The sequence below is a fragment of the Nothobranchius furzeri genome, chromosome 14, assembly GCF_043380555.1.
Source record: "Nothobranchius furzeri strain GRZ-AD chromosome 14, NfurGRZ-RIMD1, whole genome shotgun sequence".
NCBI lineage: Eukaryota > Metazoa > Chordata > Actinopteri > Cyprinodontiformes > Nothobranchiidae > Nothobranchius > Nothobranchius furzeri.
Window position 1 is genome coordinate 58,268,928 of NC_091754.1, and position 19,718 is coordinate 58,288,645.

At 42.2% G+C, this 19,718-nt stretch overlaps 2 protein-coding genes and 1 long non-coding RNA gene across 5 annotated transcripts in view; 1 reads left to right on the plus strand and 2 right to left on the minus strand.

The window, feature by feature from the left end:
• Nucleotides 1–200: 200 nt before the first annotated feature.
• LOC129161883 (zinc finger protein GLI4) lies at nt 201–14,217 on the minus strand. Its single transcript, XM_054738420.2, has 3 exons — nt 13,999–14,217; nt 13,488–13,600; nt 201–2,674 (listed from the first exon to the last, which is right to left on the minus strand). The coding sequence occupies exons 2-3, from the start codon at nt 13,495–13,497 to the stop codon at nt 1,506–1,508; spliced, it is 1,179 nt and encodes a 392-aa protein (XP_054594395.2). The 5' UTR covers nt 13,498–13,600; nt 13,999–14,217; the 3' UTR covers nt 201–1,505.
• Nucleotides 14,218–16,264: 2,047 nt separating this feature from the next.
• On the minus strand, nt 16,265–18,855 carry LOC129161885 (uncharacterized). Its single transcript, XR_008561957.2, has 5 exons — nt 17,162–18,855; nt 16,841–17,021; nt 16,710–16,767; nt 16,566–16,635; nt 16,265–16,499 (listed from the first exon to the last, which is right to left on the minus strand). It is a non-coding gene; the product is annotated as an uncharacterized lncRNA (long non-coding RNA).
• A 311-nt stretch (nt 18,856–19,166) lies between these two features.
• The window catches only part of LOC139061495 (zinc finger protein OZF-like), a 46,999-nt gene continuing 46,447 nt past the window's right edge, over nt 19,167–19,718 (plus strand). The window contains exon 1 of one of the 3 annotated variants that reach the window (XM_054738415.2): nt 19,167–19,651. The gene's annotated coding sequence lies outside the window, so the exon portion shown is untranslated. The remainder of the gene's footprint in view (nt 19,652–19,718) is intronic. The other 2 variants (XM_054738413.2, XM_070544249.1) reach the window with 2 other exon arrangements.

Genomic DNA, 19,718 nt, shown 5'->3' on the forward strand with positions numbered 1-19,718 from the left:
CTATGGATTCCTGTTGCCGGGCAGATTATTCCACCAACCCCCACAGAGACAAATTACATGTCTTATCAGCATACCAGAGCTGAGCTGGAAGGAAAAAGCCCTGAGACTTACTGTATTTTCCGGAGTATAAGTCGCACCATCCATAAATTGTATAATGAAGAAAAAAAAACATATATAAGTCACACTGGACTATAAGTCGCATTTTGGGGGGAAATTTTATTATTTTTCTTACAAAATCTGAGACCAAGCATTTCACATTGCAAGACAAGTACCAGTAATAACAGAATAAACAATCAGGGCGCAGCAGTGCGTCATGGTCTCCAGCAGAGGATGGCAGTGTTTCAAACCCTCCCAGCAGGCGGGGAAAGCGTCATGCAGCACCCCGCCACAGGCTGCAGCAGGTGATGACGGTGTTTGAAATTCTCCCAGCGGGGCAGAGGAGCTGAAACCTGGACCGGAGCCGGCCCGCAGCAGCGCGCAACGGTCTCCAGCAGGTGATGGTGGGGCAGGGGAGCTCATTCCTGGTCTGAAGCCGGCCCGCAGCAGCGCGGTATACATAATTTGGTATTTAAGTCACTTTGGTATATAAGTCGCAGGACCAGGCAGACTATGAAAAAAAGTGTGACTTAATAGTCCGGAAAATACGGTACTTTAAAACATCTCGTCTCGTCTCGTCTTCCTCCGCTTATCCGGGTCCGGGTCGCGGGGGCAGCATCCCAACTAGGGAGCTCCAGGCCGTCCTCTCCCCGGCCTTGTCCACCAGCTCCTCCGGCAGGACCCCAAGGCGTTCCCGGACCAGATTGGAGATGTAACTTCTCCAACGTGTCCTGGGTCGACCCGGGGGCCTTCTGCCGGCAGGACATGCCCGAAACACCTCCCCAGGGAGGCGTCCAGGAGGCATCCTGACCAGATGCCCAAACCACCTCAACTGGCTCCTTTCGATCCGGAGGAGCAGCGGTTCTACTCCGAGTCCCTCCCGAATGTCCGAGCTCCTCACCCTATCTCTAAGGCTGAGCCCGGCCACCCTACGGAGGAAACTCATTTCGGCCGCTTGTATCCGCGATCTCGTTCTTTCGGTCATTACCCAAAGCTCATGACCATAGGTGAGGATTGGGACGTAGATCGACCGGTAAATCGAGAGCCTGGCTTTCTGGCTCAGCTCCCTCTTCCCCACGACAGATCGGCTCAGCGTCCGCATCACTGCAGATGCCGAACCAATCCGCCTGTCGATCTCCCGATCCCTCCTACCCTCACTCGTGAACAAGACCCCGAGATACTTAAACTCCTCCTTTAAAACATGATTATTAAAAAAGAACATTTAAGACAGTAAAACACATTAAAACTTTAACAGCCTTTAAATACATTTGTTGTGTTCTTCGTGGACTCTCATGCGACTATAGCTAAATCTTTGTCCACTTAGCCAACAAGCAAAAGGTTTCTGGCCTGTGTGGACTCTCATTTAACTGTTTAATGTTGTCTTTTGATTAAAGCTTTTCCCACAGAGCTCACGGGCAAAATGTTTCTGTACCATGTGGACTCTCGTGATTGTTTAAAGTTGACCCATGACTAAATATTTGGTCAGAGAGCTCACGTGCAAAAGGCTTCTCTCCTGTGTGAACTCTCATGTGTCTGTTTAAATTTGACCTGTGATTAAAGGTTTTTCCACAGCGCTCACATGCAAAGGGTTTCTGTCCTGTGTGGACTCTCATGTGACTAGTTAAATTCGACCCATGCCTAAATCTTTGTTCACAAAGCTCACATGCAAAGGGTTTTTCTCCTGTATGGACTCTCATGTGATTGTTTAAAGTTGACCCATGACTAAATCTTTGTTCACAGAACTCACACGCAAAGGGTTTCTGTCCTGTGTGGACTCTCATGTGTCTGTTGAAATTTGACCTGTGACTAAAGCTTTTTCCACAGAGCTCACACGCAAAAGGTTTCTGTCCTGTGTGGACTCTCGTGTGACTGTTTAAATTTGACCAATGACTAAATCTTTGTTCACACAGCTCACACGCAAAGGGTTTCTGTCCTGTGTGGACTCTCATGTGATTGTTAAAACTTTTCTTATGACTAAATTTTTTTCCACAAAAGTCACAACTAAACGATTTTGTTTTTTTCTGGACTTTCCTGCATGAGTCCTCATGTTGCTTCACATTTTTCTTATTAACCACACATTCTGAAGATCTTATTGCTGAATGACTCGTCACTGTCACACGTCTCTGGAGAGACCACTTGTGGAGAACCTCTTTAGGCCCAGAGTCTAATAACTCAACGTTTAGATTCACATCATCTCCACTAACTTCAGTCTCTGAAGAATCAGATATCTGTTCATTAGGGTTCAGAACTGGGTTCCTGATAGATTCTGCTCCTCTACCAGTTTCTGCTGTTGTCTGGTCAGCTGAGCTGCTGGTTGGAACATCTCTGTCTTCCATTTGCTGCTGATAAGAAAGCTGTGAGAGCAGAGGTTTGTCTTCATCATCCTCACTTTTTATAGAAACTGATGTGAATGGAAACTTGGCAGGACCAGTCTCCTCCTTCAAGTGGAGCTGCTCTCCTTCCAGACTGGTCCAGAGTTCCTTCTGTTCCTCCTTTATGTGGAACATTTCTGGGTCCTGCTGGTCCACACCAGCACTCTGATATTCAGGAGCTTCTTCTTTAACCCTCTGGTGAACATCTATGGGAAACAGAAACACATTATGTAAATTAATAACCACTGTAACTTTATTTTCACACATATATTAACGAACAGATGAATTATTGGTTAAAGTTGGTGAGATCAGAACTAAATCAGAGAACAAAACTTGTGAATTGAGTGACTTTTTCATCTGAGGTGAATGTAAAAATGTTTTTTTAAATGTAGGATTACTAGAATTAATCAGATTTTTGTAACACCTTGACAACCTCAAACATTTGTAAAAGGCCTGTATTTATTAAACGCCTGGATGACTGCAGCAGTACGACGTGGCATGGAGTCCATCAGTCTGTGGCACTGCTCAGGTGTGATGAGAGCCCAAGTTGTTCAGATAGTGGCTCTCGCGTATTGCATTTTCCTCTTCACAATATCCCATGGCAGGAATGAGCCATGTGGCCTAAAATCTATTTCACGATACATTTTAAGGGACATGCGGTAACGATATATGTCGTGAAATATTATTTTCTTCCGTTTATACATGTAAAAAAGACTTCTTGTTTCTGAACATTCTCACATACCACAAGAATTGTAGAACAAATAATTCTAAAAAGTATAGAATACATTTCAGTATAAATTAGTGTAAATTACATTTAATTTTCAAAACTTAAATAGATACAAAATATCTCAAATAGTTTTAATGTTAAGGTTCTTGGGCCAAACAATGCAACAACAAATATCACAGAATGAATAAAGATGGAGATATTTTTTAAACTACAAGCTAAATGTGAATGTAGCAGGATGAAATAAGCCTGCTCCAAATTATGTGGGTTGGCGCATACCAGCTTCCATACTCATAAGGGCACTGTGAGTATAAAAGGGAGCTCTGCTCACGGTTGGAGCATTCTAAGGAAACTGCTGCACTCTGTGTTACAAATATTGTGCCTTTCATAGCATTTTTGTGAGGTAAGCTGCAATTCGTTATGAGTAATTTTTATCATTTGTTTTGAGTTTAGGTTAATTACGTAAGGGAAAAATATCAAAAGTTGATCAAGATGTAGATACTACTCATACTGGCTTGCCTAACCTTAGTGCGCATGCACAGAGGCTTTGTTTTGCTTTAGTTGCCTGATGGTCAGGGTTGAGATACAGCGCCTGAGAGTAGTATGATAAGTGTTGATAAATAGTTTGTAATGTTAGTTAGTGATTTATTTTGTTAATTCAAGTGCCCGTGTGTGTTAAAGTTTAAGTCCCATAGTCATCATCACACACTGGTGAAATTTATTTCTGCATTTGACCCATCCCCATGGAGGGAAGCGGAGAGCTGCAGAGGTGGCTGTGCTTGGGAACTATTTGGTGGTTTAAACCCCCAATCCAACCCCTTAAAGCTGAGTGTCAAGCAGGGATGCATTGGGTCACCTTTTTTAAGTCTTTGGTCGGTATGACCCAACTGGGAATCGAACCCCGATATCCCAGTCCCAGGGCGGACACTCTACCACTAGGCTACTAAGCTGGTCAAGTGTGTGTTTCATTATAGGTTAACAACCTAACCGCTAGTCAAAATCAATATTTGCTATTAACTCACAAGTTAATTGATCTTTTGAGACAAGAAGGTAGAATGCCTTAAAAATGCCTTCTCCAGGTCAGGGACAAGGTCTTGCCCCAAGTGAAGGAGTTCAAGTATCTCGGGGTCTTGTTCACGAGTGAGGGAAAGATGGAGCATGAGATCGACAGGCGCTGCATCTGCAGTACTGTGGGCGTTGTACCGATCTGTTGTGGTGAAGAGAGCTGAGCTAGAAGGCAAAGCTCTCAATTTACCAGTCGATCTACATTCCTACCCTCACCTATGGTCACAAGCTTTGGGAAGTGACCGAAAGAATGAGATTGCAGGTACAAGCGGCCCAAAAAAAGCGGCCAATTACAAAACTCAAGTCTACAAGTACAAAATATTTTGTCCCAATTCGAGCTTGCTTCCAAAAGGAATTGTCTTGGACAGGAATCCAAGACTCACGATTGGCTGGTCAGACAAAGCCTGTCATTGGTTATTTGGGAAGGAAGCTAGAATTGAGACTAAATATTTTGTACTTGTAGACTTAAATTTTGTAACTGTACAATGAGATGTGTGTTTTGCGAGTTGTGATTTGAAACTTGCACATTGTTTTCGCAAAGTTACAAAATGAAAGTTTCATGTTACGTGTTACAAAACAAGAATTACATGCCACAAAACAAAAGTTACAGTTACAAAACATGTTACAGGTTACAAAGCTTGGTACAAGTCACATGTAATATTGTCCCAATCCTAGTTCCATATATAATGATTGGTCTTTGCCAAACAGGAAAGGAAAAGACTAAAGGTCAGACACTAACACGGGATGACGCACCAACATGCAAACAAAAGAGGTCGACATTAAAATCAGCAATCAGTTTCATGATGCAACTGCAATGAGTTTGGAAGAATGCTAACAGCTAGAATCTGACGTAAGCAAACACACTGAGAGCCAAAATTATTGTTAGACAAACTGATGAAAGGTCGAACGGGGATCCCATTCCTCAGAATGAAACCACTACTCAAGCTGCGGTGCAAAATTAACACCAACCAAAAATAGCACCATCAGAACACTGAACAGAAGACAAACAACAGCCAACACAAACCATACTATTAAACTCCAACATAAAAAACTGAAAACCAGCTACCCACAATGCACCTTGCCCATTGTCAGTTCCACTGTAGGCGGGGTCACTAATGACACTATGGCCGTGTTCGAGATGAGCCAGTTCTGCGCAGATTTGATCACCGGTGATCGGCGCACAGTTTACGAGGGTTAGATTTTTGTCCGACTTAACGCCGACTTGCTGACGGCATGCCCACGTAGGCAACGATAACCTCGTGAGATCAAGGCGGCCGCAGATTTTGGAGCAAGGTGCTGCAGTCAGGGTCCAAAATTAACACTCACCTCTTGCCAAATGCGAGCAAATTGCTCCATTTGCCGAGTAAATTTTTGAGCTCTATCTGCCACATAGCGAGTAAATGTTTGCACCAAATTAGTTATGTTTATCAGTCATCTTCCATGGATTTCTGTGATACTCCTCCCACCTGCATGCATCGTACACAAACGTACACAAACCGAGAGCGCCGCATCCACCGTCATTTCCGCCTATTCCATTCAACCAGTTTATCAAGTTAGCAGTTAGCTTCGTGTTAAAACTAGCGGTGAAATGTGGCGGTTTTTAACTGGAGTCAGCCAGCCTTCCAAAAGCAAACTCATCGAACTGGAAGAAAAACAACCAGGACCAGTGGTACCTAGAAGATTTTGTGAAAAGTGGCAAACAGGATATGGCGGAGTCGTAAGACGCTGGCTACATTATGAACCAGAATCTGCGCAAATGAGCTGCACTGTTTGCCGCCAGCACGCTCGAGAGAAGAACTGTAACAACTCATTTGCCATAGGAAATAAGACAATGAAGCTTGAGACTATTCGAGAACATCAAAACAGCAAATGCCATATTGCCTGCACATCCATGTCCCGGGCTCAGTCTGAGTCTCTACTGGTGACACCCACGGTCTCGGCGCTAATGGCTATGTCAGAGAAAACAAGCACAAAAATGAAAACACCATTTCACACCGTGCATGCTATTGGGAAGAAGGCAAGGCCATTTTCCGATTTTGAGTGGATGTGCGAGTAAGTAAACGTTGTTTCTTTGAAATGTCCATGCTCTGAAGTTCAGATGTGAAATATGGCTAATTAATTATAATAATACAAAATGTTATTACCAGGAAGGCAAGTTATGTTGATTAAAATTATTGTATATTTACAATATGCAAATATATTTTCATTTTTAACATTCTATTTTTATTCTTTGCAGTTTGGATGAACAAAAGGGAATAACTGTGGGATCAACATACAGGAATGAAAAGCAGGCCAAAGTGTTTATGCACTATATAGCTGAGGTAGAAAGAAACAACATTAGAGAATCTTAAAAACACAAAATTTCTCTCTATATCCACTGATGGCTCCACAGACAGTTCAGTGAAAGAGGAGGAGTTGGTATATGTAAGATTTAGTCACGAAAGCAAAATCAAGTCAACGTTTATTGGCATCAAGTCAGTGGAGAAGGCAGACGCATCACACATTAGCAAAGTCATCACGGATGAAGTGAGTGATGACTGGGGAAGCAAACTAGTCGCTATGGGAACAGATGGAGCAGCAGTAATGACTGGAGCAAAAAATGGAGTCGTCAGCAAGTTGATGGGTGACCGGACCTACATCACTGGCATCCACTGCATGGCACACCGCCTCGAATTGAGCTTTTCTGATGCTATGCGCTCAAATACGATGTTTCAGAAAGTGGAAGATCTGCTTTCTGGGCTATACACCTTCTATCACACCAGTCCACTCAACAGGGCAAACCTAATTAACAGCTTTCAGGTTCTTGGCCAAAAGCCATTGGTGCCCAACAGAACAGGTGGGACCCGTTGGGGAGGACACCTGTTGTGTACCCTGGACCACTTCCTGCGAGGATACCGGGGTCTTGTACAACACCTTGAGCAGGTATTGGCTAAGTAATAATAATGTGCAATGACCTATATAATTAGTTAAAATTATTAACATTTACCTTTATCTATAGAGAGCAGTTGTTTATGTGTAATTCTTCTTAAAATTAAATTTAGATTCAGTCTCCTGATACTCAAAATATCCAGGGTGTCCAGCAGGCCAAGGCCAGAAAATACTACTCTACCATTAGGGAAGTTGTTATTGTCCAGTTTTGTGGCTTCCTGCATGACACCCTCACCCATCTGAACAGCTTGCCCACCTGTCTGCAGAGATCTGTCATCACTATAGCAGAGGCCCATGGTACCTTGTGTTCAACACAAGCAGTACTGGAAAACTACAAAACCAGGTGTGTTTATTAAAGTACTTTTATAGTTATTTTCTTTTTAAAGTTTCGTTTTGCTGTTATTTATCAGACAGGGACCCATGATGAAAGCCACAGTTGCAGACTGCTATGAGGGAATAACACAAGAGCAGGTAATAACAGCTCACAGACAGAAGTGATCGATAGGCTAGTTGAGAAAATGAATCACAGGTTCCAGGATGCCAGTGCAGGGATTCTGCATGCCACCAAGCTAGTCAGCTTCACCAACTGGCCACAGTCAGGAGAAGAAGAAGCAGGTTGGTTGTCCAGTCAGGTTGTGAATAAAAACGGCATGCTTAACTATTTTAATGCCTTCTTTTTACACCACTGTTCTAGATTGTGGTGATGCAGAACTGGAAACACTTGTGGACCACTTCAAGCCTGTCCTGGAGACCTCTGGTGTCCACGCTGAAAGCATTTCTGACCAGTGGACTGTAGGGGTGGGTGCAATTAATAGATGTGGCGATGCATCTAAAAGCTTAACATGTTGTTTCGGCATCGATTAATAAACGTTGATGCTTAAAAAAACATAACATCAAAGTTTTGTTGCAAAGCCAGTACTAAAAAAATAAAAACACGTAACCGGAGCCTTAACGCGCGCGCCGCCCGGACTGTTTAGTGAGTGGCACTACCTCTTTGACCTCTTTCTCCATCCTGGAGACTGTCTCCAAACTACCGAAGAACTCAGAGAAGGCGAGGAGCATTACAAAAGCAATAGCTACTTTTATCGCGACAGATCTACGCCCGTATTCAGTATTTAACAACAGGGGGTTTCGGTTAGTGGTGCGCACCATGGAGCCGTGCTATAAACTTCCTCACCGAAAACACTTTGCAGAAAAAGAAGTCCCCCGCCTCTACGAGGAAACCAAAGCAAGCGTTCTGGAGTCCATAAAGAAGGCAACCGCGATAGCGCTCACATGCGATGCGTGGACATCGGTTGCCACCAAATCCTTCGTTTTGTTCTCGCATCGGACAAAAACGGGTGGAAGTTGGTGAGTCACGTTCTTCAAGCTCAAGAGATGAGTGAGAGTCAAAGTAGCACAATGTTGACATTTGCCCATCTCACACAACAGGAGGATGTAGGGGGACAAGAGGGAGGACAGATGAGTATGAGTGTCACTCTGTTCTATTTTGTTGTGTTCGCCTCACTGTACTGAAGCTCCAGGCTAGAGCCCTGCACTGAAGCCCTAGGCCATCGGGTCGGCCCGGCCCGAGGGCCAACGACTGTGTAATTACCTCGGACACGGGCCGGGCGCCTTTACTTTTAATCGAATCCATTTAAAAAAATTGAAACACAAACGCAGCAGTAGAGCCCTGCGCGGGACTGTTTTCTTCATCCCGCTCCTGCTTAATTTCTGACAATTACCGCCTGCAACCGCAACGTGTGTGTTACACTCCCGCCCGCACCTGCAGCGTGCATGTCTACTCCCGCCCGCAACCGCAAAACTCGGAGAAATTATTACCTCACAATAAAAGAGATGTATCGAGTTTGCGTCCTCTCTGGTCCTGGAGAAAACATGTCACAACCCGCGGCTCTTCCATCCATCTGATGCGGCTCTCTGTGCTTGTAAATTAATGAATGGATATTTAAATAAAATGCTTCATATTTTACTGAATTAATTTTATATCTGTAAGTCAATTCTATGTAAAGATTGTCTGCGTAAACCTGAACAGGTCCAACCCAGTCTTACTGCGAGACCGGGTTGACGGGTCACGCTTGTGCGTAATCATATGCGCTTCCTGAGCTGAAGAGATTCTGGGATTCTCCTCCTGGATGCGTCGCCACATTGGAGACAGGAACAAGCGCTATTCAGCCAAAGTTTCATAATAAGGGAACATTTTCTAAGTGATAAGTCTCTCTGAGAGACCGGGTTTGGAAAACACTCGCTTCAGTGGGAGGAACCTTCCCGCATGCGCTCTGGTTCTGCAACGCGCTCCAAGCCAATCTCCACAACTTCAGCTCGCTGAGCAGCTTAGATGTTCAGATGGGAATCTTTTCTTGGGTGATTTAGCTACATCTGCGATGTGTGTAACGAATAAAATGTCAGTTCGTCTGCATGCGTCGGGGTAATTCTTTCTATTCTTTCTCCATCAAAATAAACCGTCTTATACGGGAACTATCCGGTCAACACAAGCCCTGCTTTTGACTATTCTGTTTTCTTGTGAAAATAGTTGGAAAGAGATAAAATTTAACTTGATTAACACCAGAGCCAGTGCGCCGTTATCTCCGTGACGGTAAACGAGGGAAAAACAAATTGATCGGATCCTGCACGTCTTTTAACACATTGGTCAGGATTGACGCACTTTGTTTTCATTTAGTTGGTTAAAAAAAAAATCGGGCTTGGGCTCGGGCCGGGCCAGAGAATCGTGAAAACCTTTTCGGGCCGGGCCGGGCCGGACACAAGCTCAGATTTTAGGCCCGTGCAGGGCTCTACTCCAGGCTGAATATATGTTCAGTTGAATTATGCACTTTTGTTCTGAAAAAATGCAACATATTACCTTCAAATACAGTATAGCAGGTTTTTTCTGTTACCTATATTTAGGGATGGGTACCTTTGACATTTGAATCGATCCGGTACTAATTCCCGGTACCTACGAGTCGATACCGGTACTTAACGGTACCAATTTTCGATACTTTTGAGTGTTTATTATTTTAATTCTCTTTTATAATTAAATATATATTTTTCTCAACATATAACCATATTTGATAAATATCACGATAAATAACATACAAGTTTGTATTTTAACATCGTCCTTGTAGTTTTATAAGCTGATAATTAAACTGAAGCAAACATCTTTACTGTGAACTAAATTTACTGTGCATCTTCATTCCTTTTGCCGTCCTTTTTCATTTGATTTTTCCTACTGGGAAGATAGAATTTCCGAGGAGAAAGCGAACGCACCATTAGCTGATAACAACGGTGGCAATGGAAGCTAACATATCAAGCTAACGTTATCTTAGTTTATTTAGCTGCTGGAGCAGATTAAAACGATGATGCCTCAAACTTAGATCGTTGTCACTGGTTTTACCTTCACCCAATCACCCGTCGCATTTAGTAAAGTAAAGCCAAACTTTAGAGCGCGTTCATGTTCTTCTAGTCGGAAATTCGGAGTTCCGAGGAGAAAGCGAACGCACCATTAGCGAAACGGAAGCTAACAAATCAAGGTAACGTTATCTTAAACATTTTATTTACCTACTGGAGCAGATTAAGATGAGGATGTCTCACTTAGATCATTGTCTGTCGCTAGTTTCATCACCCATTTACCCATCACATTTAGTGAAGTGGACCCAAGCTTTAGCGTGCGTTCTTTCTACCATGCTTGCTCTGTTTACAACGGGCTCGCAGGGACCGGCGACATAACGCTCTTGCGCATGCGCAACTGTCTTGGCAGTACCGAAACGAGGCACCGTTTGAAATGACGTGAATCGGTGTTCGGTCGGTACTATGGAATTCGGTCGGTACCTTAAAAAGTACCGAATTCGGTACTCATCCCTACCTATATTCCAGACTGAATAAGCTCAATTCTTTTATTTTGAGGAATGCACTTTTGATCTGCATGGCAGCTTTTTTGTAATGCTATCATATGCCAGACTCATTAAGTTTCCATTAAATAAATTTGATGGAAGTAAAACTCTTGTTTACTTGAATTAATTACCTCATTAAATCCAGGGCTCGCCTGTTTTCAGTGTTTCCCAATAATGGAGGCGACACTTGTGTAAGTAAAGCTTTCCCTGATCGAACTTAAGTGCAAATATTTACACGTCATACAGTCATAAAATAAGAATTTGTCTTTGAAAAATAGTTAAATGTTTAAAAAAATGTACTTACTTACAGAGAGTAGTTTTAGAGGAACTGAATTAATTGATAGGTTATAGAAGAAGACAATCTTGTATGAAAAAGGCATTAAACAGACGCTTTCAGCATTCCTGCCCTGATTTGCTGGCATTGATCGACCTGGTGCTGTCCCTCCCTCCCTCAACTGCTGAGTGTGAAAGAGGCTTTGGCACCATGAAGCACGTTAAAAATGACTGGAGGTCCAATATGAGCCCTGACACACTTTCAGATATTCTCATGGTGCAGCTGTGCTCTCCAGAGATCAAGGACTATGACCCAAATGAGGCTGTAATGCTTTGGCACGAAGACGGTGTCAGAAGCAGGAGACCAGACTTCATGGACAATTAAAACAAGGAGTCTGACTAGATTTCAGTGAAAGAGTTCATAAAAACATCTCTAAAAATAAACAGTAAAAAGACAAAAGAGTTGTTTTTCCGTATTAACTGATGTTTTAATTATTTTGTCACTCCTCTCTTTTTGGAATCAACATATATAGAATAACATGCTTTAGGTAGATCTAAATCATTTAGGATTTTGGCCGGTAAAAAATATGCTTGGCCGGTAGATTTTCATCATCTACCGGCCAACTTGGCCGGTGAGTCAAAAATTTTACTTCGGACCCTGTTTGCAGTTGCTCTCCACCAGCTAAAAAAAAAAAAAACCTAGGGCATGATGCCGGGTGACGGTGGCACAGGAGTTAAGTACTCGCCCCGTAATCGGAAGGTTGCAGGTTCGAGCCCCGCTCAGTCTGTCGCTGTCGTTGTGTCCTTGGGCAAGACACTTAACCCATGTTGCCTGCTGGTGGTGGTCGGAGGGACCGGTGGCACCAGTGCTCGGCAGCCTCGCCTCTGTCAGTGCGCCCCAGGGCAGCTGTGGCTACATCGTAGCTCATCCCCACCAGTGTGTGAATGTGTGTGTGTGAATGGGTGAATGCAGGGGCGCCGTAAAGCGATGAAAGATTAGGAAGACACTAAGGGTCCACAGCTGTCAGGGGCCCAAAAAATTTCAAAGTTGAATAAAAAAATAAGTTTAAAAATCACAAGTACTTTACTTTGCAGTATTTTTCCTCATTTAAGACATTAAACAAACAGTCTTTTAGTCTTTATGAAATGTATATTTATTCAGAGGTCCCTACATTATTTTGACTAATTAATTTGACCCCCCCCCCCCCCCCCCCCCCCCCCCCCGGGGCCTAACTTGATATATTTTCATGGGGCCCAAAACTCTGGCAGCCCCCCTGGGTGAATGACTGATTGTGTTGTAAAGCGCCTTGAGGGGTTCCAGGACTCTAGAAGGTGCTATATCAAATACAGGCCATTTACCATGATGAGAAACACCTGGTTCTCACCTGATCTACAATCTGGTTAAGTGAATTGATGTGTTCAGGGAGTTGTTCAGTACCGGAATAGGCCTGACCACAAGCTATGGATTGATCTGGCATTCATTCAAAGCCTGGATATTCCCAGTACATCCTGGAACACGAGTGGATCACCAGCATTCCAAAGTAGGTTGGAACATGCAGATATGGCTTGCTTACTACATCATAAACCAGCATTTCTCAGAACAAAGCATTTCTCCTTCGTCTTTTCAAGACGACTCATTTACACAGAAAGCAGCTCAGACACAGCTCTTACCTTTTAGTCTGCCACATCTGACCAGACAAGCTGCCTTTATTCAACTACAACAAGGTAAAGGTGGCTTTACATTCTACTGCCCCTTTAATGTTTCCCTGTGTTTGTGCAGCACTGAAGTCTGCAGAGACCATCTGTACAGTCAAGATAGCTTCACAATATAGTTTTTTCAGTAAATCATATTTTTTGTGTGGTTGGTCACATTATAACTGAAATGCAACAGCAAACGCTCTCCAGTGTGAACGTTTTCAAAAACATCAATTCAGTTCGGTTTATTTATACAGCTCTAAATCAGCTACAGTTCAGGTCATTAAGCTTATCAGTAGCGCACGCACGCACGCACGCACACACACACACACACACACACACACACACACACACACACACACACACACACACACACACACACACACACACACACACACACACACACACACACACACACACACACACACACACACACACACACACACACACCTGTATCCATGCTGTCCAGATCCAGATGGTGAAGTAAACACGATGAATCAGTCCCAGCTGATGGATGATCCTGAAGTGGGAGCAGGTTTTCTTTAGCCGTGTTTAGCTAACAGCTGCAATAGAAACAAAGCAGGAGAGCTGATTAAGATGCTGCTTCTGAACAACTCATGAGATTAAAGATCCAACGCTTTGGTTCTGATCAGCTGAGGACAGATCCAGTCTGGAAAAGAGGACCTTTGGTCACCAGAGTTCACGGAGTAGAGCTGACCGCTTTTTCCTCCAGAGTCACATTCAGATTCGGGGCTTTTCCGTCGGAGAGTGTGAGCAGGATGGATCAGAGAGCGAGTAGCGATCCTGCATCATGACCAACTCAGATGAGCGAGTCTGATAGAGGGAACCTCTTCAATCTGATGAAAGCAGCTAAACGAGCGCGTTTCTCAGGGAGGCCAAAGGAACAGCAGCAGACCCAGAGGACAGGAAGTCTAGAGAAAAAGCTTTTCTGACCCATCACCTGCTTTTGGAGCTCCGACTGTCAGGAAGACCGCAGAATATCGTCTCTGGTTCTGGAAAGAACTCGCACCAAGTTGTTGAGGAGGGGAAGAAAGTTTCCACAGCCTGGTGAAGGTTTGCAGCTGCTGCCTGCTACCACATGGGTAACAACGTGAGGTGCATTACCGCCACCTACCGGTCTGGAGGGTGAACAGCTCTCCCTTTCGAGGAGGAGGAGAAAGCTTCCACAGCCTGGTGAGATTTCAGCAGCAGCAGTTAGTCGCTTTAGCTGATTTAGTACACTCAGTTTGGTACATTTTTTGAATATATTAAATGACAGTTTTTTTAAATTTCCCTTTTAAGGCTATTCCATAATTTAACACAATTTACAGATATATTCTACTCCTTAATTTTAGTTCTAAATCTAGGTTTTGTAAACACATCGGTGTCTTTCAGCATGTAATTACTAGTTCTCTTTTAAAATATCCCCTGAATGTTTGTTGGCAGAGTACCTAAATTGGCTTTATACATGGTTTGTATGATTTTCCAGTCTTTTAAATCATGAAATTTCAGTAATTTATATTTAATAAACAACAGGTTTGATAGATCTCTACAGCCACTATAATTGATGATTCTCAGAGCTCTTTTCTGTAAAACAAATAGGGGTTGTGTATAGTTTTTGTATGTTGCTCCCCAGATTTCTACACTATAAGTCAAGTATGGAACAATAAGTGAATTGTACAATGCCAACAAACCAGAATGAGTCAGTAAAAACTTGACTCTATGTAATACTCCCAAGGATCTGGCAATTTTACCTTTTATGTAACTAATATGGGATTTCCATGACAAGTCTTCATCAATAAGAACTCCAAGAAATTTAGTTTCTTTTACTCTTTGAATTTCAATCCCATCTATTTCCAATGACACATCACTGTTCTTTTTTATCATCAAACAGAATAAAATTTGTTTTCTTAAGATTCAGTGTCAATCTATTTATATCAAACCAGTTTTTAATTTTAATCAGTTCATCATTTATCACTTTAGCCACCTCCTCAATATTTGATCCTGAAGAAACCGTGTTGCATCATCTGCAAATAGAATGGTACCGAGTGTTTTAGATACATTTACCAAGTTGTTAATAAACAAAACGAACAGTTTTTGTCCGAGGACCGACCCTTGTGTTACTCCACAATTCATTTCACATAGTTTTGATTTATGGACCTTTATCTAAACAAACTGTTTCATTTTTTCTAAATAAGTTTTAACCCATTGATGAGCCACACCTCTTATTCCATACTGACTTAAAGAGCGGGTCAAGTGTGCCTCGGAGTCCTTCTCCACCCACGTATCAATTTTAAAAAATGCAACATTAGTAGGCGTTGCCTGGAGGACCGAGAGGGCGGAGCTGCGGCAGTGACGAAGACGATGGCTAACTAGACGAAGCTAGCTCCCTTCACTCTGAGCAGTTATTAGAAGTGGAGGACGTTTCTCCCCCTCCTTACCCAGACACTCGAGAAGAAAGGGACCAAGTCTATTTGGAGGAGACAAGCGGACCTGAGCCTTATTGTTTTGAGCTTGTGAGTTGCCTGAAACTAGCGGAACCGATCCAACAGAACCAGCTCTGAATGGTAAGTAGCCGTTAGCCATAGCATTGGATTAGCTGCAGGGTTTGGCTCCACGGCCCTAAAAAGCTAGTATTCAGCATGTTTTAGAGGTTTATCTGCTTCAACACACCTGGTTTTAATCAGCAACAAATAGCTGAGCTGCTTAACAGCTAATCTAACCTGTTAAAGCAGGAAAACCACTGAAACGTGCTGGATAGCAGGTCTCCAGGAGCCCTGGGCTCAAGTTACAGTCTGCTGCATAAAATTATGAAACTACCCCATGAGAAAATTATTCTGTAATGTGTTCAGCCCACTAAAACTGCCCTGATTTATTTATTTACTAATAACAGCTGCTCTCTTGGTTCTAGGTCCTCTGGTGTCTGCAGGTGGTCTCCTCTGCTGGTGTCGTCAGGATCAGGAGCTTCCAGAAGAATGTGCCTTTCAATGACTCTTTCCCCCTTATTTGTTATGTTAATTAAATAAATCTCAATTTATATATTTCCTGTTTTTGTTCATGTCCATAAATACTTAAACATGCTTCAAATTAAAACGAGCTTTTAACAGTGAGGTGCTAGTTTAATTAATCACAATAGAGCTAGTTAAACATGCAACAAAAATGTGATAATCAATGTAATTTATAAATATCCATTAAAATATCAAAACTGGAATCTATATGAGATATTTGGCAGCACAAAAAACTTGTCAAACACACTATTTATTATAATAATAGTAGGCAGACAGGAGACCGAGCTGATGGAGGTTCTCAGTCATCGAAGGATGGCTGAAGGCTTTCCAGGAACAGGAGATGTGGTGTTGTCTCTTCTCTATTCTGCCAGATGAGCTGATAGGTTACAGGTGTGTGAGGACATCCTCATGCTGTCACAACCAGATGACAGGAGTTATCAGGTGATCAGCCAGGCTAATGATGAGATGCAGAAAGAAAACAAATCCAGGACAGTGTACAATAATATGTGGTGTTGCTCACCTTATGTGCTCTTATAGAATATTAACGTGTGCCTGCCTCATGGTGTAGAGTCTATATTTTGCTGAGTGTCCTGCAATAATGCAGGTTATTAGTTAATTTACTTTTGATAGCAAAAACAAAATATTTAATGTAAAAGTTATTTACCAGGTGAATCAGCTCACACGTCACCACCAAGTGTCACAGGGCCAGAATCAGTAGCCTCCTTCATGATGTAATCACATACTTATTTAATTGTTAATATCTTAAAAATTCAGAAATGTTTTAATTTTTTTTACCTTGAACAGTTCACTGAGCTTGCACTGTCACTGAGGTGGAAGATGGAATCAACAGCAGACACCTTACATCTTGGTCTTTTGTGGGGTGTGGACGCTGCTCTGGGACTTTCTGGAAGATGAATTTCCATCATGGTCCCTGTGTCACAAGACACACAGCGGTTGTGAACTCCATTCTGGCTGGCTATGTAAAAACAAAGAAGCAGCACATTTATAAATGTTTAAAAGAGCATAAAATCACGTGTAACAATAATCTGTAAAACAAATTAAAACTAGAAGGTAATAATAAAATGTTTACATAGAAGATTATTAAAAATAATTCACCTTTGCCACGGGTAAGGCTTCACGTCAGCCTGGACAAGTGCATTCTTGCAGCTAAATCAGTCTGACAGCCAGTGTCTTGGGTAGATTTAGCCTGAAAAAAAATAGAAGCACATTGTTGTTGGGAGTTTATAAAGTCAGATAATATACAAAAGAAACTGTCCTATAAAGGCGCTTTATAACATTCCTAGTGTGTGATCGTTATTATAACGTTAAAGTCAGTCACACATGATGTGGAGAGGCTGAAATGCGACCTCCTGAACAGAATTCCTTACAGAACACCGGGTCACAAGCTGGATTTCACGCTGTAATGCTGTCTGTCAACTAGTGCTGCGTCAGTTAGAGACACTGTTGCAGAATTGCCGACTGACTAGCTAAAGGAAGTGAACCACGTCTCTCAAACTTTGCATTTAGGTAGGGAATTGTCTTTAGAAGATGTTAAAACGTTTATTTAGCTTACTCACTTCAGACTGGAGCCCGCCGTGGTGGGGGAGCAGAGTCGGTGGGCTGCATCTAAATTGCGGAAGAGCCACGGTGGGCAAAGCCTCCCTCTTCAAACGGAGGCGTGCAGAATCGCGGGTAAAATGCCCACAGAGCCACCGCAACCATACTACACTACACCTACTCACCATACTAACATGATATGGAGCACTAAACCCGAACTACTTTCCCAATTACACTAACAGCCAAACACTAACTAAACTACAATATCCAACAGCCAAGCTAACACTAAATAAGTATTTATAACACTAAAAGATATGCTAAAGACTAGGATATGCTAATGCTATATGCTAATGCTGAACTACCGCTACCCTCCTACACTCACTTGCAAATCCAACTCCCAACTCGCCACAAGGCGTGGCCGAGACTCCCGATGCTTTTATAACTTTGACACAGAGCTGCTACGTAGTACTCTACTGGTTTACGTAGTATCTTACTCTTTAGCCATTGGCTAAAATTTTTTCAAAATGAGTCAAATTCTATGTTTTAAGCTGAAGGTGGCGCTATACTGTGGTATTTAGGCAGAATTTTTAATTTTTAAAGAAAATGCACAAAAATGCTAAAATAATGAATACACACATTTAAAACACTATTAGACACTCATTTATACAGTTCATCAGCAAAAAAAGTTAATTTAGACGTTACTTGCTCTTTAATTTTCAAAGTAACCTTGAGTGATCAATGACGTCAAAAGCTTTTTTCATATCAATGAAAACACTAATGAAGTAATTTTTATTGTCAATTGCTGTTGATATTTTATACGTTAATTCCATTATTGCCATTGCTGTGGAATGTTTAGTTCTAAACCCATATTGTTCATTGTTTAAAATATTATTTTTTCGATGAATTTATCCAACCTTGATACAAATAATTTTTCCAATTTTTTAGAAAACTGTGGAAGCAGTGACACCGGCCTGTATTAACGTCTCATCAGCTTCTGATGTATCAGCTGATCCACAGATCCAGAAGCTGTTGTTGAATGGGTTTTAATGAAACCCTTCTATGTTAATGATTACGTTCACCATCTGCCTCTGGTGGCCTCATCAAGCATTGCATGAAATGCTTATAATAATAAATAATCATCAAATTAGCACCTTACTTGTTCTGTTTGTTTCACAGAGCTACTTCAATGAAAAACAAAACAATAAAATAGTTTCTCCCAAAATATTTACAGAAACATTTTTTCTGCCCCTGAGGAAAAATTATGAATGTGGTTACAGGTCATAAAGTCAAAAGAAACATAGATTTGGTCAATTTTAGATGATGGAACATGATAAATGAAAAATATTTATTTATTCCTGTCACAGTTTTTAATAAACTGCATTAATAAAAATAATATCATAAGAGAAGGAAAATAACTGGTGTTTACGTTAAGTTACTGCCTGTGGGAGTTATCACTAGTTATGTGTGGTCTAAAGCCACACTGAACACTCAGGCTGTTGCTGTTCATGCAGACTCGTGTCCACTAGGTGGCGGTAGTGCATCTTTACGTTGGTTGTACAGAAGAATAAGAACACCGAAAGCTGATAGCATAGTTAGCTTCTTGTTCTGGTGTGTGAGGTGAATATTTGAGGCTCTGCAGGAAAAGTGTCTTCACTTCAGTCTCTGGGAGAGTTGATCAGCTAAATCGACTGAAATATTCTCACCAGGCTGTGGAAACTTTCTTCTCCTCAACAACTTGGTGCGAGTTCTTTCCAGAACCAGAGAAGATATTCTGCGGTCTTCGTGACAATCGGAGCTCCAAAAGCAGGTGATGGGTCAGAAAAGCTTTTCTCTAGACTTCCTGTCCTCTGGGTCTGCTGCTGTTCCTTTGGCCTCTCTGAGAAACGCGCTCGTTTAGCTGCTTTCATCAGATTGAAGAGGTTCCCTCTATCAGACTCGCTCATCTGAGTTGGTCATGATGCAGGATCGCTGCTCGCTCTCTGATCCATCCTGCTCACACTCTCCGACGGAAAAGCCCCGAATCTGAATGTGACTCTGGAGGAAAAAGCGGTTAGATCTTTAATCTCATGAGTTGTTCTGAAGCAGCATCTTAATCAGCTCTCCTGCTTTGTTTCTA